This window comes from Lampetra planeri, chromosome 6 (assembly GCF_965212315.1).
Source record: "Lampetra planeri chromosome 6, kcLamPlan1.2.h2, whole genome shotgun sequence".
NCBI classification, from domain to species: domain Eukaryota; kingdom Metazoa; phylum Chordata; class Hyperoartia; order Petromyzontiformes; family Petromyzontidae; genus Lampetra; species Lampetra planeri.
Window position 1 is genome coordinate 15948776 of NC_136112.1, and position 25863 is coordinate 15974638.

The following is a 25863-nucleotide window of genomic DNA, read 5'->3' on the forward strand; positions in this document are numbered from 1 at the left end:
ATCCTTGAAATATCTGGACACAAGTCACATCAGTGATTTCCTCCGGCAGGCAAGGATGCGTTGGCGGGTCACGTAGCCCGCATGCCCAGCTACCGATGCCCAAGCACCTTCTGTTTGGCTGGATAGAGGGGGCTAAGCGGGTGCGGCACAGGCTCGAGAAGAGATGGACGGATGTGGTACAGAAGGATGTGGAGCTGAGTGGATTTGCTAATGACTGGCACCAGCGGTGTCAAGATCAGCCTCTGGAGAAGGCTCGTGGAGGACGCTACTGGGCAGTAGGGAGGCAATCATCTTCCAACAACGGCGAGGGGAGAGAAAACAAAGGGCAGCTAAAATGCGGCAAGTTGGTACAGTGGTGTATCTGCCAGTCATCTCGGTCAACCCATGGCACCTGGGTCTGTCCCGTGACCTGCTAGTGATCCTTCAACACTTCACGTGGCCTCAAAGTGCACCTAGTCTGGTACAATATCCGTCGTGACGTCACCGACACTTAGTGACGAATGACGGCTGTTGTCTGCACATGTTCCACGTGACGCAGACCATTAATTCATATTTCAAAATCAGAATATACTGCAGAAATCTGATGAGCTATGAAGCTCTTTTTCACACGTCCAGGAGTTTCACAGATTGCTCAGCACGTCACATGGGACGGGTTTAACAATCATCGGGCGCGTGCAGCGTGGATCGAGTTCATTTGAATGGTGAGCGAATTGGTAAACGTGGGACGACGTGGAGCGTGGTCGTGGGTCGCGAGGACTGCAGTTTGAGAACCCGTGGGGGAGAGGGGTTGTCAGCATGCATTGCGCATTGGGATCCTAGGATGGAATTCGCATTATGATTATTATAATTGCAGTGTATCGCTAAGGTTCTCATTGTTGGAGCAGACAGCCCCAAGAGTCGGCAACCAAAATAACACCTTTTTTTCGAATTCGGTAAAAACAACCGCTCTAATCTTCCATTCTCTTTGGTTCTTTCGGTAAAGTCACGTAGGTATATAAAATAAAAACCTCTATTTGAAGAGCCGCAATGCACGTGGTGAAAACGAGACAGTGGTCCTGAATAAATAACGTGACGAAACAGTCCTTAAAGAGCCGCATGGTAAACTAGACTCCCATGGTAACCTGGACATCCATGGTAAACTAGACTCCCATGGTATACTGGACTCCCATGGTCAACTGGACTTCCATGGTAAACTGAACTCCCATGGAAAATGGACTTCCATGGTAAACTGGACTCCCATGGTAAACTGGACTCCCATGGTAAACTGGACTCCCATGGTAAACTGGACTCCAAATGATACATTTGACTCCAAATGATACATTTGACTCCCATGGTAAACTGGACTCCAAATTATACATTTGACTCCCATGGTAAACTGTACACCCATGGTCAGGGGTCGGCAACCGAAATAATTCGTAAACAAAAACCCTCAATATTTCAAGAGCCACAATGTAGTCCTTAAAGAACCGGCAGGTTGCCGACCCCTAAGCTGATATCCGGACTTCTGGACCCAGTGCTGGCCTACGTGCGTTCGGCCTACCGAGATTTCACTGCACAGTTCTCAACACAAAACCAGAATCAGTATTTACACTGGAGGAATCCGATGAGCTATTAAGCTCTTTTTCACAGATGTCCAGTAGGGGCGGGTCAGAACGTTACAACAACAAACAATACAAAACAATTTCGATTTAAAGCTTTCGTGACTGCAGGGATTCATATTCTTGGTTCTTTCGGTAAAGTCATGTAGAAGGGAAATAATAAAATAAAAAATATATAACAAGAAAATTATCACATTTCGATTGCAACACAAGCAATCATCATCAGGTGTGAAAACTACAGTAAGAAAATTTGAAAAAAAGTGGCGGTTTTTTCTTAACCGCTAGTTGCTGTCCGTGGAGCTGACGTTAAGAAAAAACCGCCACTTTTTTCAAAATGTCTTGCTGTGGTTTTCGCACCTGATGATGATTGCTCTTCGCCTGAGGATGGCTGCTTGCGTTGTGGCCGAAACGTCGTGAGAATTGTTTTATTATGTTTTATTTTTATTATTTTATTACTTCCCTTCTACGTGACTTTACCGAAAGAACCAAGAAGATGAATCGAATCGTCGTGAGAATTTTATGGTTTTATTTTATTATTTTCCTTCTGCGTGACTTTACCAAAAGAACCAAGAATATGAATACAAAACAACACGATATAGTGCAAAGTATAGGAAAGTAAACAAATTGCTTTAAAAAGTTTTTCAAATGAAACTAAACAATTTTTTGTATCTTAGGGGCCGTCCATAAATGACGTCACACCTATGGGGGGGAGGGGGGTCAGACATTTGTGACGATGTGTGACGAGGGGGGGGGTTTAGAAATGTGACGTCACATCAAAATGCGCAACTTTAAATAAATATAAACAATAGAATTGTTATAACAACACTCATTTTGATTAATTTTCATTATTAACTATTTGATTACTTAAATTCACTAAGGTCACCTTTTATTTATTCCATGAAAGAGCATTTTGCTTCTCCATGGGAGAATGGAGAAGCATACATTTTGTAAAAATTTTGAATGATTGTTATTAAAAAAAATTATTTTAATGGTTCTACCAGGGCTTTTCATTCTGTGAAATGAATTTGTGATTGTTATAATTGTACTCTCCATTTGGCTTCGTTCTCCAACAAAGTTTCAAGTATTTTTTTTATAGTTATAATTCATTTTAATATTTCATAATTATAATAGAATTTCAATATAATATTCTGAACATCTGCAGTTTTAGTTAGACGTTGAATATTTTCAAGTGAATGTTATGCTAAATTTCAGCTTTCCAACGCCTCCTTTTTAATCCGTGTTTTATCCTGCAACATCAGAGTGCAGCGCCACATTAAATACGCACTACAATGACAATAGTTTAAAGCGATTTGAAGCATGTTTTATTTTCAAAATGGAATTCTGGTTTGGGGGGGGGGGCAGAGCTTTATGACATCTTATTTGAGGGGGGTCTGAGTTTTTGTGACGCCGTGTGACGAGGGGGGTGGGGCAAAAATCGCCCAAAATCGCGTGACGTCACGGTTGAAACCCTCTGGCTACCATCAAAGGTTTGTACACGAAGCCATTCAGATATACAAACACAGACATAATTTCAACCGTGATGATGGGTACAAACTTAGTAATCATTGGAAAGATGTTATCAACCATGCAAAAAAGATTTAATTACACATATTTGGACCATCTTATCTGACAGGCACTATTTTACTTTACCGAGTGTTTACATCCCTAACGTTTAACAGTACTCTCTTTATTGTCAGTCAACACTGGTATAAACATAGGCATTTTCGTTCATTTTCTATTATGTACATCCACAGTGACTTGCGCACAAACACGTCGTTGACCACGACCACGAGTACCCCGTCCCTCTGTTAGCCCCGCCCCCCCCTCCCGATACGTTCCATTCATTGGCTACCACATTCTGATAAGCCCCTCCCCTCCCTCCCCCTTAACTGGTACTTAAGAGCTTACACCTTGAATCCCTCCCTCACTTGATGCAGCAAATCTGGCTGTGACGGTCCCACCTGATGACGGAGACTTGTGTTGCCTCCGAAACGTCGTGATTTTTATTGTTTTATTTTTATTAATTTTAATTTAATTTTTCACCTACGTGACTTTACCGAAAGAACTAAGAGTATGAATCCTTGCAGTCACGAAAGCTTCAAATCTAGAATGGAATTGATATCCCAAGTTTTAGAATCGATGGTCGGCTGTCGATTCACCGCCCGATAACAAAAATCGAATCGATCAGGAAACCTCGCTGTACGGTAAACGAAACCGGGAATCGATTCGATTCCCGATTCCATTTGGATCGACTCGCGATCTTTGCGATGCGGTTGGGAGGAGCGTGGATCCACAACGCAGCAGCCCCAGACCGCAGGGGGCCTCATCAGCGGGGCCGTGCGCGGCAAGGCCCCTTCCGCGAGCTCAACGTGAATCGTCCTCGACGTGAATCGTCCTCAAGTTGTTGTTGTTGTCGTCGTCGTGAATCGGGTGGCGGCGCGGACGAATCTGCCGTCACCAACGCGGCCGCCGCCTCAGCCACCTTGCCAGGCACGAGGAGGCCCTTCGTGGACCTCCCGGTAAACAGCGCCGCGTTGCCTTTCTCGCGTTCTCTCTCTCTCTGCACATGGCGTGCGGTGTCCGCTGCCGAGTGGAGCAGTCGGCTCCGGGTGGTTTGTGTCGGCGTCTCGGAGGGCCGCGAGCCGTAAAGTTTTGGCGCCAAAATTGTTTTATTTGAAAAGTGACGAGGGCGGAAATGATCACGCGTACACTGACACGTACGTTAACATAATGGGACCTATTTGCCAGTAGCAAAGTATTAACACAATAAGAAGAGGTTTTAACCTCTCTCTGGAGGTGTTAAGATGTTCAAACGCCAAATAGAAACCTTTGGCTATGAATGAAGGAAGTACTTCGTGAACCACACACGCTACTTGCCGTGAACATGCACACGAACCACGCTCTGATAATAATGTAACATGCATTGTCTTTGAGACTGATTATCCTGCAGCAGAGACCACCAGAGATCGCCAAAGGGCGAACAGTACAAAAACAAAGCACAATCAGCGTTTATAGTTCGGGGTGAACGGCTACAAATTGGGACATTTTTTGTTTGCATGTTCACCACGAGTACTGTGTGTGGTTGATGCAGACTTGATTCCTTGCAAAAAGGTTTCTATTTTGGTGTTTGAACATCTTAACACCTCTTGCCAGAAAGGGTACAACTTATTCTTACTTTACAATGTATGTACGTTGAACTTATTTCACGCCGTACGTGGTCAACCGTGCTAATCTTGCGGTGCAAATAGCACTGTTGGCTAAGACTGCCCTCTGCACCGGAATTTTAAAATACCCAGTCCACAAGTATTTCTATTACGCATTTATTAAGTCACACGCCCACACCAGGAGTCTTTAACAACATCCGCATTGGTTCAACACAAGACAAACTGGATGCGTTACGATATTCAGTGTCTTGTCATGCTTCCATGGTGGTGAAACTGCCTAATGAACTTTATAGCAGTGATGTTGCTTCTAAATGTGGAGGGGAAACCCGGAGAAAAATCCACGCGACCACGGGGAGAGAGAGAGACATGCAAACTCCAAATACTGTATACAGGCGGTCAGGGTCGGGATCGAACTCACGACCTCCTGTATAGCAGGCGAGGTAGTTAACATCTCGCCACCACGGCGCTCCAACTGGCACCCATATCTCCCTGCCGGATATGGGTGCCAGTTCCTTGCAACACGGCATCGCAGTTTTCTGTGCGTATCAGCTGTTTGTGTGTCAAGGCTGTTAGGGTCGTGTGTCTATCAGGGCTGTGTGTGTGTCGGCCGTGTCTGTTACAGGGCTGTCTGTGTCATACCTGTGTTGGGGCTGTGTGTGTCAGGGCTGTTTGCGTGTCAGGCCTGTGTGTGTATTTGGGCTGTGTGTATGAGGGGCCGTATGCATCAGGGTTGGGTTTGTTTTAGGGCATGATATATCCAAATTCCAGATAGCACAGATATTACTATGCTCGGCTTTACATTTGGATGTAAAAAATACCAAGATAAGGTATTCAGTATGCAACCATACAGTAAAAAGGGATAGTGCATCCCTACTGGTTACTGCAGCTCTGAAACTATCACCCAGGAATTGTTTCCTCAGCAGATCCTGGCTTTCAATCCTGTTACCTTCAAATGTTGATAACATGTACTGTTTGGTTTCATCCCCCGCAGATTGATGTGGTGTAGGGAGGGATGAGCGAATCAAGTGGGAGTGTGCCGATGGAGAACGTGCCGCCATCTGAGACCCAGGGCCTGACCCCAGGCCAGGGGCACAAGCTACGAGATGTGAGTGAGGAATGCAAATGTCCTTGTATTTCATAACCACAGGATTTAATAACTCGCTAACTTAGGCAGCATTGGTTTTGTGGCACCGAGTGAGCATAGGGACACAATCTGCACTCATTATGCCTCACCATGGTACATGTAATTTTGACAAATAATATGCTGGCCAAAGAGTAATGAACTTGATTTTGGGGTTTTCAGTGACCAGACCGAATATACAAATTGAAAATTTGAGCATGGTGATGATATGTGAGGTCAAGAGATTGGGAAAAACTCCAGCCTAGAGAGACCGATTGAGGAGAGATGTCAAGTAGGAGAGTGGCGATGTGTGGTCAGCAAGATGGTTCAGGGTTTGGTGAGCACCTTCAGCCATTTGCTTATATGGGCATCATTCATTTCTGATGATATAAAAAAAATCCATTGAATTTCAAGTTCTCATGTGGGTCCAGCATTTGTATTTTGGCAATTTTCTTTTAAATGACATTTACCTGAAGTGTCTGGGTGACTTGAGTAGGTTTGAAAATTGGTTTTCAGCCACCCGCGATTAAACTTTTTTCATGTGGAGCGAGTTGATGGTCGAGCCCGGTCACCAATGACTGCACAACAATCATTACAATATATTCAGTTTTAAATAAATTTGGCAAAGTTCCGCCTCTTGATAATAATAAATAGCCTTTTCACTACACCTCCGCTTTTCCCTGCACCTGCGATTTCCCTCCACATCTCTGAATTCCCCCCCATCTCCTATTTCCTCCCGCACCTCTGATTTTCCCTCGCACCTCTGATTACCATGGTTGGCTACGTACAGTGTGAAAAAAGTTCAACATACATATATACATACATGTGGTGAACATATCTCTCGCAGGGCATGTGGTAAATTGCAGCACCCTTAGTGTGAATAAAATAAATGACTTGACAGGACTTCGTACAATTTCTGTGATCATCTTCCCGAGGCTGTTCTACAACATGAGCTCATTGCAGCGTTCTGCAAAAGTTCTGAATGGATACTTTTGTCTCGTGACATGGCACAAACAGCACAATTGGTATACAATTGGGAAACGGACAACGTTAGCTTTTTCCTTGTGAGAAGCAATTAGAAAATCCACACATTTTGGAAACGCTCGCGTCTGGAGAGACCTGTACATGAACCGATTGCTGTGCTGCCATCCTTTGGCCATCTTGCAATCGAGCAGGTTTGGGAGTTTCACAGGTCTGCATGATCCACCACATGCAAGCAGATTTGTATGCTGGATTACAGGAATGCACCACTCCTACATTTAAAATAGTGTAATATAACTTTGTGTGATTTCACCATTAAAACAATTACATCTGTGGAATATGCAATGTCGCAGCAATGCATAAAGTAGGATTGTGGTTAGAATTATAATTATCATAAGTGGTAAATGAAAACGGTAATATTTGAATATAATAAACATACCACATTCTGCGCCTTCTGATATACAGGGGATTCCTATGAGTCTCGGTACTCCTTTCCGTGGCACTCGGGAATTACCTCGCTCTCCACTTGCGACCCCTGGACAACCCACGCAGCAGAAGTTGGATTTCTCAGAAAACTCGGACGTGTCGAGGGATGTCAATGCTTTTGAGTGCGTAGCCGAAGAGCTCAACGATGGTAAAGTGGGAAAAAGGAAAGCGGTGGAGCATGAGGAGATGGTGAGTTCTAAGCGGCGCCTAATCGACTACCCTATGCCTGGAAACCTGCTGCACCCCGGCCGACAGATTCCACGGACGCCGGCACCAGGAATCCTGCCAGCGCTGCCGTCTCAGCTCTTTGGTTATGAAGAGTATGACATTGATCAACAAGGGCCAGTAGCTGGTCAAAGTGACTTGCTCATCATGCCTGCAAAACCTCAAACCACGCGGCCTGACAAACATAAAAATGGAAAAGAGAAAAAGCTTGAACCTATGAAAATAGTTAATAAGGTAGTTGAAAATTTAGTGAGCAACACGATTCCCACGGGAAGACAACTACCACGCACGCCGCCTACCGATGTCCCAAGCTCGGAGGAAATGCCTGCACTGCCTCTTGAGCAGACAGCTGCTCCTGGCGGGAGACAGAATAATTTGCCATCGCTGGCTGCTTGTGAAACCCACGAAAATCCGCCATTACAGTCCCAGGTGGAGCCAGGAAATCTGGCGACAGCAGAAGAGATGCACAAGCTGGATGGTGCCAACACGAGCAACGCAATCGCGGGTGAAATTATGGATGACAACCAACGTGGTGTGAACAACCAAGATGTAGAAAACACATTGCAGTTTGCTGAACAATGTTTAAACGTCTCTTTACCCAACCATGAGGTGGAAGATCAAACAACTGGGCAGATAAACACAAATGCTGAAACAAACATCAACTGCAGCATCCCTTTGAAAAGTAAGCATTATTATTGGATTGAAATTATCTTGGTTATTATGTTATGAACACAATTTTATCTATCCTTGAGGCCAATTTTGCATCAACATGTGCCTATGTTTACTAGAGGGCTGCATATGGAGAATGTAGACTGCAGTGCAAAGATCAGAATTTAAATTAGTTAAAAGCATTTGTAAATTGGGTAAACATTCAGTCAGCAGTGCACACCCAGTCTGGACTTATCTTTCAAGTTGTTAACTTGTTAAATCCTTTATTTTAAGTTCACTTGCTTGCTTGCTTAGGACCATGCAAATCTTTCGGTCGTTTTTTAACCCACTTCCCGTGATCCAATCGAGCTGACATTTTCCACACAGACTCGTTGTGCGTGACAATTAATGTTCGTGAACATTTTTTTCCAAAATTTTACACTTTTTAGGACAAAAATATTATATTTAATTACCAATTGCTTAATGCTGCCATGCAATAATCTGACCCATAGGTGGCAGCCATCTCAAGCCAGAGGACGAGAGGACTCTAGCCGCCACGCATGTAAAGGATTTATAGTGAAAAATTTTGTTTTTACGGGTTATACTTGTTTTTATTCTATGGTTGTGTGCAATGTAACTATAGTTGTGTGCACATCAGTGGACGGCAATGAGTGATAGGCGGTAGGGTGGACCAGTGGTAACACTCGTATCTCAGAGGAAGCGAGGCCTGGGTTCACGCCTGACTCAGGGGACACCTCTATATGTGGAGTTTGTATGCTGTGTCCCCCTGTTCTGCATAGGTTTCCTCAGGGTTCTCCGATTTTCTCCCACAGCTAAAAACACACAATGTATTTATAATTATAAAGGCAATTTCTAATGTGTAAATATTTTGTGAATTGGACGCAATGTTTGATCTCGGAGGCACTGAGCCAGAGCTCAAAGCTCCTCATACGCCAGCCTGAACAGGTGAGGCTTGAGCTGTTGGCTAAAGGTGGAGGGTGCCTGGATGGATGGGCCAGAGCACACATTGAAATTGGTACTACCTGAGGCAGCAAAACTTTAGTAGTACCGATGTATTTACATGGCTTTTAAGGGTGACTTATTTAATAACCCGCTCATTTCAAATGGTTATCGCGTAAATAAATGACGACCATTAAAGTCATATCAACAACAACCGCCATTCGCCGTACTAAGTGGCGGTGACGTCACCACGGCGCTTGTGCCAGGCTTTGTGCATGACCTCCTGCCCGCTGGCAGGAGGTCATGGGGAAGACCCAAGTGTCATGGGTCGACTGTCGACTGTCTTGAGATGATTGGCTGATGCACTACCTGTGTCCCCCTACTGTGCCAACTTGCTGTGTTTTAGCCGCCCGGCGCTCCGCTCATTGTGTCACATCTGGTGTTACTGACAATTAAAATAGCTGGTCTTGGCTTATGGACTGAATGCAAAAAAAAATTGCTCATGGGATTACACAGCAGCAACATCGCCCCCCGACTGAAAAACACTTGGCAGGACCCTCCAAGGAAATAGTCTTGAGACTCGGTGAGACTTTCCTGGTTAAACAAGCGTAGTAGTAGTAATAATAATACAGTAGATCATCGAATATTCTGGGGGGGGGTGTCAGATTTTCAAAAATGCCGGCTAATCACTGATCATTATTTAACATAGATTGTTTTTGCATATTTTTGTATGACATGGTTTTAGGTGTTGTTTTTAGTGTTTTACATTTGTTTACTATATGAAATTGGCATAAATAAACATGCAAATATACACAAATATCCTATAAAAAGGTACTGTATTTACGGTACCGTACTTACCACTTCAATCCCGTTGACTCTGCATGGGGTGTTGTACGCACTACGTTCATGTTTCAACAACATGATTGTGTTTGACGATCGCCAGACTGGTTACAGCCTTGGGAGCGGTTTTGCTGGTTTTGCCGGATTGGCTTGGGACCGCCGGATAATGTTAGAAGCCTGATAATGGCACGCCGGATAATCGATGATCAACTGTAATAGCACTGTGATGTGTGCCTCGTGTGTATGCAAGCAGGGGGTGTTGCGGAAGTGGAATATATGTTGAAGGAACTGGGTGGCTACAAGCAGTGCACCCCAGACCTTGTCTTCCTGGAGCATAAACGCCATCTGGACCTCTTAAGCAAGCTGAAGGTGAGGGTAGTGCCCTTGTACTCGACATTATTTTATGCAGACTACCATAACTTCCCTTTATCGGGGAAAATTGTGGGCCAGTCTAGGATAAGTGAAATCCCCATACATCTTTGGACAGTGTTTGCCTTGTACAATGTATAATGTTGCCTGGAGTAAAGTCCATGAGAATGATGCATTGGGAGTGATCACAGTGGTTAATAAGAGTAATGTTGACCCAGTGAAGGATTTGCATAATATAATTATATGTCAGGAACAACTGGGCCTCCTGGTGAGAATTCTACCTAACTGCAACAATGGTATTTCTTATTTGCTTAAATATAAATTAGGAACTATGTAAGTCCTCCACATATTAACATGGAGACCTGTATGGCTATGCGATAGCATTTCCGAGCATCTGTTAATGTGTGATGGCTTTGTGTTCAATGGGCTATAGCGGCCTCGCATCCCTACAGTGAGTGTAAAGCGTTTGTGCATTGTGGCTGCGCAGGAGGAGCATCTTTTATTGGCACGGCAGCATAAGAAGTTGGCGGAGAATAAAGAATATGTTGTGGCCTCATTAGAAAAGGTGCAGCAGGACACAGATAAAATGGTGAGAACTTTGCACCAACCCTTGCACAGTCAGTTTGTTAAACCTCTTTTTTTGTACAGCTGATGTAGATGCAGAGCAACTACTACAATTTCACATTCAGGTGGTCAAGCCACATAACGGCGTCACGAGCAGCGGAGTGTATCGCTGTGATGTCTCCTTCATAGTTGTGGATTGGGCATTGCGTCGTTATATGTTGTACGGTCTGTTCCGGATGACCACAGTCGCACACTGGAGAGTTTTTAATTTTCCATTTATGCATCAGGTATCCGCATCTACTTCTGTGGTTTGTGCAGTGGATGCGGTTTAGGGTGGACCACGTGCTTTGTGGAAGATCAAACTCAGGGATCGTCTGTGTTGGGTCTTTCACAAGGTGTTCGTTTGTGAGTTCTTTTGAACTCAAATCAGCTCTCCAAGCTTCATCGGGGTTGATTTTTAAACCTCAATCACATTTACTGATATTCAGCACGCAACATATTTTTTGAGGATTTGCATGTCCAAAAACTGAGTGATTGCATAAACAAATTAAGCGGTGTTTTTTTTGTATATACTACACCACTGGACACTGGGTTAGATTGACATCTTTACAAAATGGCCAAAACGGTGGTGATTTTCTCCATTACTGGCAATAGAAACATTAACGTTTTTTTGTGACATACAACATTGAAAATATTTAATACTATTAGAATACTGTAACAATTTTCATATTCCATATAAAAGTACAAATGATAAGCCACTTGGTTGAGCTATTGTTTGTGCCCGGCAGGATAGGGATGGTTTAGTTTTATTTGTGTAATGACAGTGACACCTGCTGGCCTGGAAGGGGAAGTACGGGTACGGGCACTGTTGAAGTAACAACCAATCGGTGAAGGAGGTGGATCTGGGCCAAAGGTAACAGGTGGGGTTAGCCGAGATACTTCGGGAACCTGCTCGAAGGTTCCACGAGAGGGCGTGCCCAGAGGCGGGGCCTAGTCACGCCTGGGGGATATAAGGGGGAGCGGACCCAGATCTCGGGGCTTGTCCGTGGGGTCTGGGTCCTGGCCACGTCACTACTCGTCATCTCTCTCCGTCGTCCGACTACGTGGAAGATCGTCTGCGGGGTCTCCATCGCCGACATTGTCACGCCGCCAACCAACGGCGTAGCCAAGCGTAGACAAATGGGACCACGCCGAGTGATCGGCTGTGTGTAGTCGTAGAGACGTTTAGCATCTAAGAATATATCCGTGTGAAGAAGAACCAGTGTTGGCCCGTGTTGTGCCCGGTGTGATAAATAAAGAAGTGCCCTCTAGACGTGTCGCTCATTACATTTGTATATGTTGGGAGATTTTTTTTGTCTTTCCTATTGTGTTTTTGGATTGTTTGTTGTTGTAACGTTCTTACTCGTTCCTACTGGACATCTGTGAAAAATTACTTGATGGCTCATCGGATTCCTCCAGTATAAATAAATATTGTGATATATTTATAAATAATAAACAATGAAGTATATTTTTAAATGAGAACTATCGTGTGTATTTCTTTGAAAAAAAGTATTTGAAACTTCTCAAAACCAACATGAATGGCTAAAAACCTGTAATCCGGCTGACTAACGCAGTGGGTTATGAGACCACCGCCATGTTTCCATTGGGTTAGTGACACAACCATTGAACAAAAATGTAAAGATTAGAAGTCAGGGGTCAGCTCGTCATCATGCAGCATCTCTGTACTCGGTGAACTTTTGACAGACAGAGCACGTGATGAGCACCGTGAAGCAAGCCCTGGGCTCGGGTGGACATTCCATCGAGGACCCGGCGGACGCACTCGCTCTTCTGCCCTCGCTCGACATAGCACTGCTTCGGCGGCAGCAGCAATTGCAGGCCGCACGGGGAAAACAGCTGTCACTTGAAGTGGAGCGACGCACGGCTGAATTGCTCGCTGAGAAATCTCACCTGGAGCTGGCTATCAGGTACCGTCAGCCGTCTGGAGTTGAGGTGCCCATTGGAGCTCTTAACAACTCCCTGGGTCATGTGCCACAGTGACAGCATTACTTCTTTTGTGCACGATGAATGTCTTGTAAACAAAATCAAACTAGGAAGAAAAATCATGCATATGCCTGGATCCTGTTAAGCCTTCCAACATGCGTTTAACCTTGGAAGTATTTAATTAGCAATAGTAATCTGAGCGTTCACACCAGGTGCACAGGAAGCAGTATATCTGTAGGCCTCAATGAGACACCGGGGAGTGGCTGTTGGTGCGCCTTGGCTCCCATGGCTAGGTCTCCCAGACGGCCTTTTAGAGCACTTGATTGTGTGTGTGCTATCGCCTACAACACCAGGCACATCAGTATTTAAGAGCTCACAACCTGCTGATAACTCGGATAAAGTTTTGCTTTAATATATGGTGTTGTGTCCATCTGTCTGGTCCCTTTAAACGTGAAGAGTTGTGAGTTAAAATTCCAGTCTGCCATTGACTTGCATTGTTATTCTGTGGTCAATAAAATAGCTGCCACCTTTCAGGAAGTTGGCAGTGGTTTTGCTCTGGATGTACATTCTGCCATTTTTGGAATAGATAATTTTCACCTCAAAAAAGAACTCAAAGGATCGCGAGAAAAACACAAATAAACATCAGCAGACAGAACAACGGAGAGACGGACAAAATCAAACGGATGTAGAAATAAAGGCAAACGGAGACAAAGAGAGGGGGAGACAGAGTTTCACTGAGACAGACAAAGACAGAGAGAGGACGCACATAGTTAGGGAAACAAAGAGTCTTTGTGACACAAGGAGATATGCAAAGAGAGACATGGACAAAGACTGATACAGAGACCTCGTGAAAGACAGAGAAAGGTGGAGATAGAGAGAAACATCAAGAGGGAGACAGAGGGGCTAAGACAAGAAAGATGGACTCTCCGGCTTATTTTAAGAAGCATTTTTTTTAAATGCCGTGATTTTCATAACATCAAGTATTTGTGTTTTGGCTAAATCGTACAAAATCCTATTTGGTGCACCCCCATGATAAATGTAAATGCTAGAATGTACGATTATCTCCTAGCAATTGTTGGCATTGCTGGGGTGTCGAATGCCACACTTGTTGCGCACCCTGCTTGTGGATGATGCAGGATACATTGCTACAGTACTCAGGTTTGTGTTGCAGGCAGCAAGACATAAGTCACCAGACAGTCTGTTTTCTCCGTGTGTTTTTGTCATTCTGTTTATATACAAGGTTGTCTTTCGTCACAATACTATACTGTATAAATGCACAGTGCATGACAGGTGCTACATGGCATGTTATTTTTTTTCTGCACGTTCTTTACTGCTCATGAGTTGATTTTCATGAGTTGGGAACATTGCATTTGCCGCTTCTTGATGTTGTTCTGCTTCTGCAGAGAGAAGCAGGAAGAATACCAAAAAGTGGTCATTGAAGCGTCCATGAAGCTCCAACAGGAAGAGGTGAATGTGCCTTTGTGGAGTTGGGCATCTATATGGGATGTTCTTTGTCCCTAATCACTACCTACTCAAACTTTTGCATGATATTTCGTAAATGTGTATTATTGTTAAATGGGTGCATTCGTGTGATCCAGTTCAGGATGGTGTACAAATGGTTTTCACCGATAAATTGTTCAAAACTCTGAAGTGTTATTCTCTCTGACAAAAGTTGTGCGACGTCTATTATCAATAATATATTTCCTGGTAAGAAGATGCTGTAAGCTTTCATATATTTCTTGTGTGTGGGCATATATTGAGATATAAACCATTTTCTCAAGGGTTTTTGTTATATATTATAAATATTTGTGTTTAGTTTGTTGTCCTCCCACACCTCCGATTAGCACGGTTGGCCACATACGGTGGGAAGGAAGTTTATCGTAAATACAGCAACGGGTTTTTTCGTGGCAGTGTCAAAAAATGTTTCCCAAAATTACCTATTTTAACTTTTATTTGTACCTACCATCCATACCCACGTGTATGTTGTAAACTGCATTGCCTTTTCCTTGATGTATCAGGTTTTTCAGCAGTTTGGATTTATAAAGTGGGGAAATGCAAAATCAGCTCAAGATGTTACACGGCAGGGGAACTTTAATGGCTGTCACAAGGACAACATGGAATGGATTAGAATGGTGTCAATGGAGATGTTATACTTACTTTTCATCCCCTTTGGGACATACGGCTAAAATGAGCTCTCGCCATCTGTTCCTGTCCTTTGCTGCATGCTGTGCCTCTCCCTATGAGAGTTTCATCTGGCCAAGCTCTTCGTTGACCGTTCTTCGCCAGGTGGTTTTTGGCCTCCTCAGTTTTCTTTTTCCCGGAGGCGTCCATCTCGGAGCAATTTTAGCGATGCGGTTCTATTCCATTCTTAGGACATGGCCTCGCCATCGCAGTCTTTGTTGTTTTATTTCCTTTGTGATATTCCGGCTTCGGGTCCTCAAATACAATTCACGATTGGATATTTTGTTCGGCCAAAATATACGACAGATATATCTGAGGCATCCATTGTGGAAGGCCTCAACCTTTTTCATGTCTGCTTTCACGACCCTCCAGCATTAAGAGCCATATAGCAGGATGGACTTGACATTGCTGTGGTGTATTTGGACTTTTGTTTTCAGATTGTACTGTTTGGTTAGCAGTTGACAGAAGGTGCCCCTAGCTTTTCCCAACCTTGCCTTGATATCTTTATGGGCCCCGCTGTCCTTGCTAATGAGGCTACCCAGGTAGGGGAAGTCGTCCACAAACTCCAGTGGGGTCACCGTTTCTAACAGCGGCTGTCGTGGGGGTGGCATTGATGCACATCACTTGAGTTTTGTTACTGTTTAGACCTGTTTGCTTGGCATAGTTATCAAGCCTATCAGTTTTTTTCCTGTAGGTTGGAGTGGTAGGTGGAAAGGACAGTGAGGTCATCGACAAAGTCTCTAGGTCCTCCAGCTGATTGAACAGGGTCCACTGGATGCCTCTGGATTTGTCTGATATGGTATTGCTCATGATCCAGTCTATGGTGAGGATCAAGAGGATGAGTGAGGTGATGCTCCCTTTTCTCAGTCCAGGCTCTACAGGGAACCACTTGGAGAGGGCGTTGCCCATGATTAACACTGCATTCAAAGTGTTCATAGCATTTTCCTATGATGGTTATGATCTTGGATGTAATTCTATAGGAGTACATTATCTTCCAAAGTGTATCCCTATGTACACTGTCGAAGGCTTTCTTTAAATCCATAAAGTTTATGAACAAAGGTGTGTTCCATTCTAAGCACTGCTCAATTATGTTTCGCAGTGCAAATATCTGGTGCATAATCCTCTTTCTCTTTTGCTCCTTTCCTGAGCCTGGTGTCAATGGCTGTCTCCATTCTGTTGAGGAGAACTCTGCAGAATATCTTGCTGGGAATGGATAGCAAGGTGATGCCTCGCCAGTTATTGCAATTTTTGAGGTTGTCTTTCTTTGCTATTTTAATGATGAGAACTTTAGTCCAGTCATCAGAGATGTTGTCTGTGGCCCAGATATTATGGAAGAGGTCGTTCAGAACCTTGGCAGCTCTGGGAATGTCTATTTTCAGAATCTCTGCATGGATTTAATCTATTGCACATGCCTTGCCACTTTTCAGAGATTTGATTGCGGCTCTAACCTCATGTCAGGAGGACTGGTGTCAATATCAAGGACATCATCTGTTGATGGAATGTGTTCGCTGACTTTCTCGGTCAGGGAGGTTTTTCCATTTGTAGCTAATGGGAGCAGATTGGTTGTAATTTTTGCCACTGAGATGCTTGGTGTTCTTGTAGACTGCTTCAGGTCTCCATTGTCTGCAGCCTTCTCAGCTTCACGAGCCAAGTTTTCAACAAAGGCCTTGTCTCTCTTGGCTATCCTGGCTTGTTTCTGGAGCCTTGGTGACTTGGAGTTTAGTAACTTTGTTTTCGATTGTTTTCGCTCTTCAATCTTTTGCCATGTGTCTGGTATTGTCCACTCTTTAGCCCCCTTCTGTTTGAAACCTAGGGCCTTTTGCGCTGTTTCAATGTAGGTGTTCTTGATGTTATCGCATTTATAGCACTAAAGGGTTCTTTAGCACCATGACAAACTCTTTGTTCTTCTTCGGGCACTTGAGTTTTGCATTGTCCAGTTGTTTCCGGCGCTGTCCTTGTGGTATGGCCCTCTTGAGCTTGATGGTGGCAGTGACAAGGTAGTGGTCGCGATAGGCATCTGCACCACGTTATGTTCTAACATCCTGGAGAGTGACCTGCGCCACTTGCTACTGATACTAATGTGGTCAATCTGGTTGGTGGGCCTACTGTCAGGAGTTTTTATATAGTGAGGAAAAATTTACCGTTAAACATCTGTATGTTGTATAGGATCACGCTTAAGAATATAAATATAACCATCATAGGCACAGGGGAAAAGAGATAGGTGTGGTACGTGGGGCAAGAACACATGGAATATTTAAGAAAATTGAGGGCAATCTTTGTAGACTGAGGACAGTAGTTGATCCATATTGGATTTGAAAACATTTAAGAGATCTGTGATTTGGATAAAAGTGATTGCATTTATTGGTATGGATAACAAGTCTGGCATTGGCTTCATCATCAGGAGTTTAGGCAGACTAGAGAACTCAGTCCTCAGTCACGCATGGTGTCTGTTCTCATGCACAGGGACCACTCCGCCCAATCTGCATCACAATCGGCTCCGACTCGTTACAAGGATGAGCACAGCGGGGGATAGAATACACTATGTAACACAATTTTTGTTCCTGGGTAGTAAGTGTGATTTCCTAATTGCTAATGCCTAAAACGTATAGAAAATGGCTATTATTCCCCACAAACTTTGCTTTTGTGACCAGGACAGTGATATTTAGAAATGTACCTATTTTCAATGAGAAAACAGGCGTATTTGTGTATTTTCGTTCACATAAAAGTCAGAAAAAAACAACATGGGGGTCCACCAGTGGCTCCCACATGACGTTGTTCCTCCCCACAGAGAACTCGGTTCGCTGTGGCCAGTCGAGCCTGTGGTAGTGCACCTTGGTGCCCCTGCTGTCCCAAAGGCAAAGATAGCAGGGAAACTTGGTAAAAACGCCTTGGAGACCCATCAGGAATGCCACCATTTAGAAGTTTCCGATGACCTCCCAGCCGTACTCGTCATACTTCAAGGCATCCAGCAAGGTCTTGATGCTGTTGTAATCCTCTTTGAGGTGCACTGAGTGAGCCAGGAGAAGAGACGGGTACTTGTTACCGTTATGGAGCAGCATGGCTTTGTGGCTCCTGGATGACCTGTCAATGAAGAGGCGCCACTCATTCTGGTTACAGGCGATTCCGATAACATTTCAATAACATTGAAAATTGTAAAACATTTATAAATTAAAAACTTTTACCAATTTTTTTTTTTTTTTACAAATTTTATAACAAAATTCCGAGAACAATTGTCCAACTTACCTTCCAAAGTTTTTTTTGCATTGTTCGCAGGTGAAATGAGGTGCCCAGGGTTTGTCTTGATCTCCGACAGGCATGCCGAAATATGCCTTGTAAGCCCCGTACATCTTAGCAGATGCTTCCACAGAGTATTTTTTCGCTCTTGTCTTGATAAATTGGCCGCAGACATAGCAAAATGCGTCTGCCGGATGCTTGCAGCCTCTTGATGTCATCTCAGAAAAATGCAGATATGTATCCACTTAGGCAGCAGGAACTAAACTCAACTGGTGGGCTTAAGGCCCCTGTATTTATACTACTATTTATATTACTGGATAGTTCTACAATGTTCTAGACGTTACTCCAAGTTTACTCAGCACTGAATCTATCTGGAATGTTCTGTAAAATAGGTACATTTCTAAATATCACTATCCTAGTCACAAAAGCAAAGTTTGTGGGGAATTTTCTGTACTGTTAAGGCATAAGCAATTAGGAAATAACACTACCCAGGAACAAAAAATGTATACAAATTGGTTACACATTGATATACAGGGTGTTGCAAAAAGATGGACCCAATTTCAAAGCAGTGTTTCACGATGGCAACATGTTACTATTACACAAAAAGTTACAAACGGTTTAATGAGTTAGCAAGTTTTACTAACCATTTTATAAATGCTCTATGTGCCCTCCACCTGCTGTACGGACAACATCGAGACGATAGTTGAATTCGTCCCAAAAGCCTCTCAAAGTGTCTCCTTCCACTGAAGTCACCGCTGCCGTGATTCTGTTTTTGAGGTCATCCAGATTAGTCGCTAATGGTGGCACAAAAACACGGTCTTTGAAGTATCCCCACAAGAAAAAGTCGCAGGGTGTGGTGATGTCTGGGGATCGTGGGGGCCAAGAGTGTAGCACCAAGTCTTGGGATCCCGTGCGACCTATCCAACGTTAAGGCAGTGTGTCTCGCGAATGACTGAGGCTAGGGGCTGTTTGTGCGCTGGGAGAGGCATCTAGCGGTAATCATTTGAAACTCTATGCCCCGCCATTTCAAGTGGTAAGAGTTTCATTCATGGGCGGTTCGTGGTTGCAGAGATGGCGATTTCAAATCGGGTCCATCTTTATGAAACATCCTGTATATCTATGAAAATACCTTTAAAAAAAGATAATTTAACATTTAGGACCACTAAGCTTGAATCCATTATACCAATGTCCACGTGATTTGTAGTGAGATTTATTACACCATGTCCCTTGTCCCTCAATATCCCTGCACTTTATAACTTTCTGCCATGCCACAATGTGACCCTTCATTGTTGCTTGTGGACGTACATCACAGGGAGAGGTGAAGAAGTTGCAAGCTATTCTGGAAAGACACAAGCAAAGTGTTAAGGCTACAAAGGTCAGTGTTCAACCATTCCATGACTACAACCACTCGGCCCCCTTTCAAGTACAGTCTGAGCATGCGAGTGAGTGACTGTGGTGTGCTTATGGTTTTCTAATCATTGAACAGTTGAGGCCTTGGTGTTATGAATTTGATCACTCGTGTTCAGTCTCAACTATTAAGATGCACAGTTTCGTATTTAATTGTTCATTAAATCAACATTTATTTCTGAGTTTCTAAATCTAGGAACGGGTATGTTTATGAGTCCGTATTTGAAGTAAAATGTTATGAAAGATGCAAAGCAATATTTGCACATTTAACCAGCCGCAAATATCTGTACAAGGCACGCAGTCTTGTATTTTGCAGATGCACAATTATGTTTTTGCATATGCACAATTATGTTTTTGCATATGCACAATTATGTTTGTGCATATGCACATTTATGGTTCTGAATACGCACAATTATATGTTAGCATATGCAAAATTATGTTGTTGCGTATGCACAACTATGGTTTTGCATATGCACAATTATGTTTTAGCATATGCATAATTATGTCTTTGCATATGTACAATCATGTTTTTGCATATGCACAATTATGTTTTTGCATATGCACAATTATGTTTTTGCATATGTGCAATTATGTTTTGCATATGCACAATTATGTTTTTGCATATGCACACTTGTGTTTCTCATATGAACAATGATGTTTTTGCATATGCACAGTTATGTTTGTGCATATGCGCATTTATGTTTTTGCATCTGCACAATTATGTTTTTGCATATGCACAATTACGTTTTTGCTTATGCATAATTATGTTTTTTGCGTATGCTTAATTATGTTTTTGGATATGCGCAATTATGTGTTTGCATATGCACACTTATGTTTTGCATATGCACAATTATGTTTTGCATATGCACAATTATGTTTTTGCATATGCACAATTATGTTTTTGCATACGCACAAAAGGCTGTGCTTTTTACACATTTGGTGTCTTTGAAGCTGCTGAGTTCGTTAAATTAGTCCAATGGTTATGATTGGAGTGGCTGTATAAGTGTTACATTAAATCGGTTCATTAAAACGCATTTAAATGACTGGGCAAATGTTTAAGGTTTGAAAGTTTAGTCATGTTTTTAAAATCACACTCAAATGTATGTATTTTGGGGCTTTGGCATGTTGATTGCTTTTTAGCACTTAGTGTTGTATGGGGAGGCCTCCAGCTTGGAGTTGGAGGCTCTCCTGCTAAACCTGGAGCATGCTACTGAGAGGTCGGGGCTTACCATTAGCCCCACCCAAACTAAGCATCTCCCTGGGTATTTTGTGTCATCAAACACTCCACTCCCTCAACTGCCCGCATGAGTAATGGGGCAGTTGTGAAGAGAGTGGAGACCAGCTGCATAACACTGGAGAAGCTACCTGGCCTGTCTGCTCCACATGAAGCTTCGGGTATTCTCAACCACAGTTATGCCTTCCCTTTTCTGTGCTTGCAAAATGTGGACTCTAATGGAACGTGTGAGCTGGTTTAACCAGGCTGAATTGTGCGAGGAGCTCACAAATCCTTGAAATATCTGTGTCCAGATATTTTAAGGATTTGTGGGTTATGTAGCCCATATTCCCAGCCACTGCATGCCAAAACAGCTTCTATTTGGCTGGATAGAGGGGGCTAAACGGCCGTGGCACAGGCTAGAGAGGGGATAGTAGAGGATATGGAGCTGAACAGACTTGCCGTAGTCTGGTACCAGCAGTGCAAAGATCGGCCAGTATGGAGGAGGCTCACAAGGGACACCATTGAGCAGTTGGCAACAGTTGACCGCCAACAACAGTGGAGGGCAGACGAGTGATGTTCACAACAACAAGCAGAGCGTCGGGCGGTTAAAATGCAGCAAGTTGGCATAGTAGGGGGCACAGGTGATGCATTTGCCAGTCTTCTCAGTCAGTCTACCTATGGCACCTGGGTTTGTCCTGTGACCTGCCAGCGAGCCTTCGATATTCTACATGGCCTCAAAGTGTACCTAACCTGGCAGAAGCGTCGTGGTGACATCACTGCCACTTCGTGGCGAATCTTGTTTATATGTTGTTGTGATCTGCAGTGTGGTGGCTGAACAGTGTCAATGAGACCAAGCAGTCATTCTCTGGCAGTGGAGTTGAGCACCACTCCACTGCTCATTTGGACAGGAACACACTTTGTCCCAACTCTGTTTGCGAGTACGATCACGCAAGTAACTGTAATCAAGATTTCTTCCATTCGGCGTACGTAATTGTAATTTTACCGTGTCCATTGACAGTTGAAGACATCGGAGCTGCATCGAGCGTTGCAGGAGGATTTGAGCCAGAGCGAGGTTGGGGTGCACGAAGCAGCGGTGCCAGAGCGACACCCAGAGCAGCAACGAGCCAAGGCCCGGCTGCGCCGACTGAAACAGCGCAAGGAGTGCGCAGAGCGCAGGCAAAAAATGATTAATGACATGCTTGCAAAACCACTAAGTCTGACGTATAACCACCACCAACCTCGTTTAACTTTGCCTATATAGAAGCATGTTTTTGTTCCCACACAACATTCACAACTTCTCCATCCTCTTACACCTTGATCTTGTTTCATGCTGGTTTCTGTCTCCATTACCTAAGAGTCAAATTTGAGATGTCCTGTCTTGAGATATTGTTGCTCTTTGGGAAGTCGGTGAGTGTTAAAGATGTCACAAGTGACCCACGTACGTGCACCCTCCTCAGTCATTTACCTCCTTACTCAACAGACTACTCTTGGGATCCTTATTTTCCAGTCTAGGTATCCCTCGTTTTTACGAACGTTCGGTTTTGCGAAATGTGGCATGAACGCGATTGGCAAATTATGGACACATTTCAATTCACAAAATTGAATTTCCGCGTCAATGAATTGTCACGCGCCATGAGATCAAACACAAAGCACCCGGGAGGCTGCGTCATGCCCATCCGTTACAGCGTCACGGTATCCCTGCAGTGCAACAGCAATGCGTCCACATCACCTTGCCAGTCGTTCCAACATGTAGCAGATCTTTTCGCGAGTTCCCTGAAAAGGTAATTTTTTTTTTTAATTAATGTTCTTTATGATTTTTGTATTGTAAAAGGTGATGTAGGTGTGTATTTTTAGGGTAAGAGTAGCGTTGGGATGACTGAAACACATCCATAATTTATGTATTGGAAAAATCCATTCCTGTTTACGACATTTTTGTTCTCCGTGTTGCCTTTTGAGGGAATGCTTCGTGATGATGTTGCAGTTCAGACATCGGTGTCTTGAGACGGAGACATTAACATTTTACCCGAGTCAAAATGAGGATGGACTCTCGTGATTTGGTTGCTCTTTGGAAAGTCTCGAGTATGAAATGTGTCATGTTCCTTGCACACAACCAGGCAGCATGTTCACTCATTTACTTCCTTGCTCAGCAGACTGCGCTCATCACCTTCATTTCCAATACCTGCTGCATTGTTCCCACGTTTTTGCATTTTTCTTCCAAATTATGTTGCAGTTGTGATATCAGCGTTGTGCTTTGAGACAGATGTACATCCAGCAAGCAGTATTACACCAATTCAGATGTTTTCACTACCCTAGAAAATTGTCAGAATTATGAGATTACTTTTTTAATAAGCATCTAATAAACACATCTGGGGACAACTCTGTATCTGTACCGTACCCCTGTTCATATGACGTCTCCTAAAAATGTTTAGTTCTCAAGTGAAATAATCCGCTTGAGTTGAAAACCCAAATGCGAGAATCAGTCTGCCTGGGTTCAACCCTGGATCTGGGCTCTGACTATTATCCTACTAAGACAACCTCCTTGTCTCACACAAATTAGTCTTGTTTAGACAATATTAGGCTCCGTTGACTTTCTCTACGAACTGAATTCACGTAGTACGCCAAGTGTAAGCCTTTAATAGAAAATGTATTTTTAGATGCGGGTTTGTGTTTTCACACCATTCTGAATGCCATGACATGAATCTAGACTTGGTCCGTTCGCTTACTGAAAGGAGGCTCAAGAGATGCGTGTACATTTGTTTGAAGTGCAGAATTAGCAATTTGTACGGCAGATGAGTTTATGAGGGTGATAGTACGTGATGGATATGATGATGCGTGAAATAAACGATTAAATTGACAATGAGTGGCTAATGATGAATTGAGTGATGATGGATGGTCTGGGGAGATGGACGGAGTTAGTGGTGGGGAAGGGAGGGGGAAGGAGAGTTGGGGTAAGCGAAGGACAATCAGTGAGTGAGTTCTAAGGGGAGAATGAAACAGCGAGCGGGGCTGATTGTTTTACAAGTAGGGGCAGCTTATTCCAGTGCGTAGGACGTCTACAATCACTGCCGTTCTGAGATCCAGCGCTACATCTTGATGCGTGGAATTGCACGACGATGTGACGTTCCGTGCAGAATACCACTGAAACAACTTACGCGTTGCACAGAGCGAATGTGTGAGCGGGATTTTCAGAGGTAACTGCAGTCATCCCAGGCTAGAAGGAGCTCCCTGTGATCACACATCGGTTACCAGAGAAGTTACTCATTGGCCTGTAACGGTGCAGTGCGATCATCGATGTTCCGAGTTTCCAGGAAACTGCCCACCACTAAGAGGAGTGGCAGCTTCGTGAGCGCATTGCCCGTCCACGCGGTGACCCTTGGGGTTTGTAGGACGGCGACTGCACCCTCATCCCACTCCTTAGGCCAGTGGTTCTCAACCCGGGGATCCGCAGCAATGTCCCAGGCGGTAGGGGAGATGATTTATAAATGTGTGAAATTCTATCATACGTAAGAGTCATCGGTGAATTATCACGTAGGAATCTACCAATATAAAATAATAACATTGTAATGCATATGGTAACCTAAACAAAGTGGTTTCCAAGAGAGCAGAACGTCCGTTGATTGTTTTTATTCGCTTGCAGTTACTTGCGAGTTAGGATATACCTCACAAAATGGCCAATTGGTTAAAATATTCATGTTCATTATTCATACATTTATTTCTCAAAACCATATTTGGTCAGGCAAGAGGGTGCACTCGGTTGGAACAAGGTTCAAGAAGGGGTAGTACAGTAGCCGAACAAGGTTGAACCACTGGGCGAGGCATTCACAGGCTGGAGGTGCTGATGGCAAGTGTTGAATGTGAGGGCTCTCCAATGCAGCAACACATTTAATTTGGTTATCTTAAGCCAATAGTATCGCCAGCTGTGTGTAGGCATACTTTTACATAGTTCATTGGCAAGTTAAATAGTGTCATCGTCCGCAGATGAAAACTCCGGCAGCAATCTTAACCGAAAAAACCTGAGAATATGAATCATTGCAGTCACGAAAGCTTCAAATCTAGAAGCAATCTTAAAATAAATTAAGGAAGAACTATTGAATGAATATGTAAATTCACGCAATTTCCATAACATGTTAAACTTCTTTCTCACCGTACGTAGCCAGACGTGCGGGTAAGGACAACTAAACACAAAAGCGTTTCTAAAGAAATTCGTTTTCAATGTAGATTTGAAAGTGCATAGCTCCAGTGGCATCCTAATATCGGAAGGAAGAGCGTTCCAGACGGCCGTAGAAGTGCATCCGAAAGCTCGCGATGCAGGAATCGTCTTTGTTCGATGGCCAGCCAAAATTATCTGCTGCGAGGATGATCGGAGTTCGCGTGATGATGGTTTATGCTTCTTGACGAGATCAGCAGCAAGGTGTTGTGGTTCATGAGTGGCAAGCACGTCGTGTGTGTAATGAGAGCGACCTCGTCACAAATTCGTTGGGCAACCGGAAGGCGATGCAGCTCGGCAAGACACTGATCTCAAACGATCTTATCTGCTGTCACCACACATGCCGGGATATTTCACAATACCGACCACTGGTCTCAAACAATTTTATTGAACAAATGTGCCGATATGATCTTAATAATCATGCGGCTATCAGCCTCGGTTCGTGCATCTACAAAATATCAACCAACAATGCAACTCTGATACATTAGAGAACAAACCGACTAAACAAGCAGACTTCATGAAATCATTATCAACATCAGGCCACCTCCAATCAAATAACAGTACAATGTGTACGGAAAATATATTTCTCAAGCTGTCATAGATTTATACCACAAGGCATTAGATTATATGTCCTGTACACCATCCGCAGTAGCGAGTCTAAAACAACGAGGAATGAAAACAAT

General features: G+C 43.7%; 1 protein-coding gene across 3 annotated transcripts; it reads left to right on the forward strand.

Annotated features, from left to right (window-relative positions):
- The first annotated feature begins 3529 nt into the window (after nucleotides 1-3529).
- On the forward strand, nucleotides 3530-23830 carry LOC144719611 (uncharacterized). 3 transcript variants are annotated; one of them, XM_078595693.1, is made up of 9 exons: nucleotides 3530-4117; nucleotides 5754-5867; nucleotides 7329-8256; nucleotides 10273-10391; nucleotides 10879-10980; nucleotides 12699-12919; nucleotides 14339-14402; nucleotides 19663-19725; nucleotides 21992-23830. In XM_078595693.1, exons 2-9 carry the CDS (start codon nucleotides 5775-5777, stop codon nucleotides 22232-22234), a joined length of 1833 nt encoding a protein of 610 aa, XP_078451819.1. In that variant the 5' UTR covers nucleotides 3530-4117; nucleotides 5754-5774; the 3' UTR covers nucleotides 22235-23830. The 3 variants fall into 3 exon arrangements, with proteins under 3 accessions (XP_078451819.1, XP_078451820.1, XP_078451821.1); XM_078595694.1 differs by having other exon boundaries at nucleotides 10276-10391; XM_078595695.1 differs by lacking the exon at nucleotides 7329-8256 and having other exon boundaries at nucleotides 3544-4117; nucleotides 10276-10391.
- The last annotated feature ends 2033 nt before the right edge of the window (nucleotides 23831-25863 follow it).

Coding starts and splice junctions, on each gene's coding strand:
- LOC144719611 (XM_078595693.1), top strand. CDS start 5,775: ATGAGCGAATCAAGTGGGAGTGTGCCGATGGAGAACGTGCCGCCATCT. Junction 10,981..12,698: donor AGCAGGACACAGATAAAATG/GTGAGAACTTTG, acceptor AACTTTTGACAG/ACAGAGCACGTGATGAGCAC. Junction 14,403..19,662: donor TGAAGCTCCAACAGGAAGAG/GTGAATGTGCCT, acceptor CGTACATCACAG/GGAGAGGTGAAGAAGTTGCA.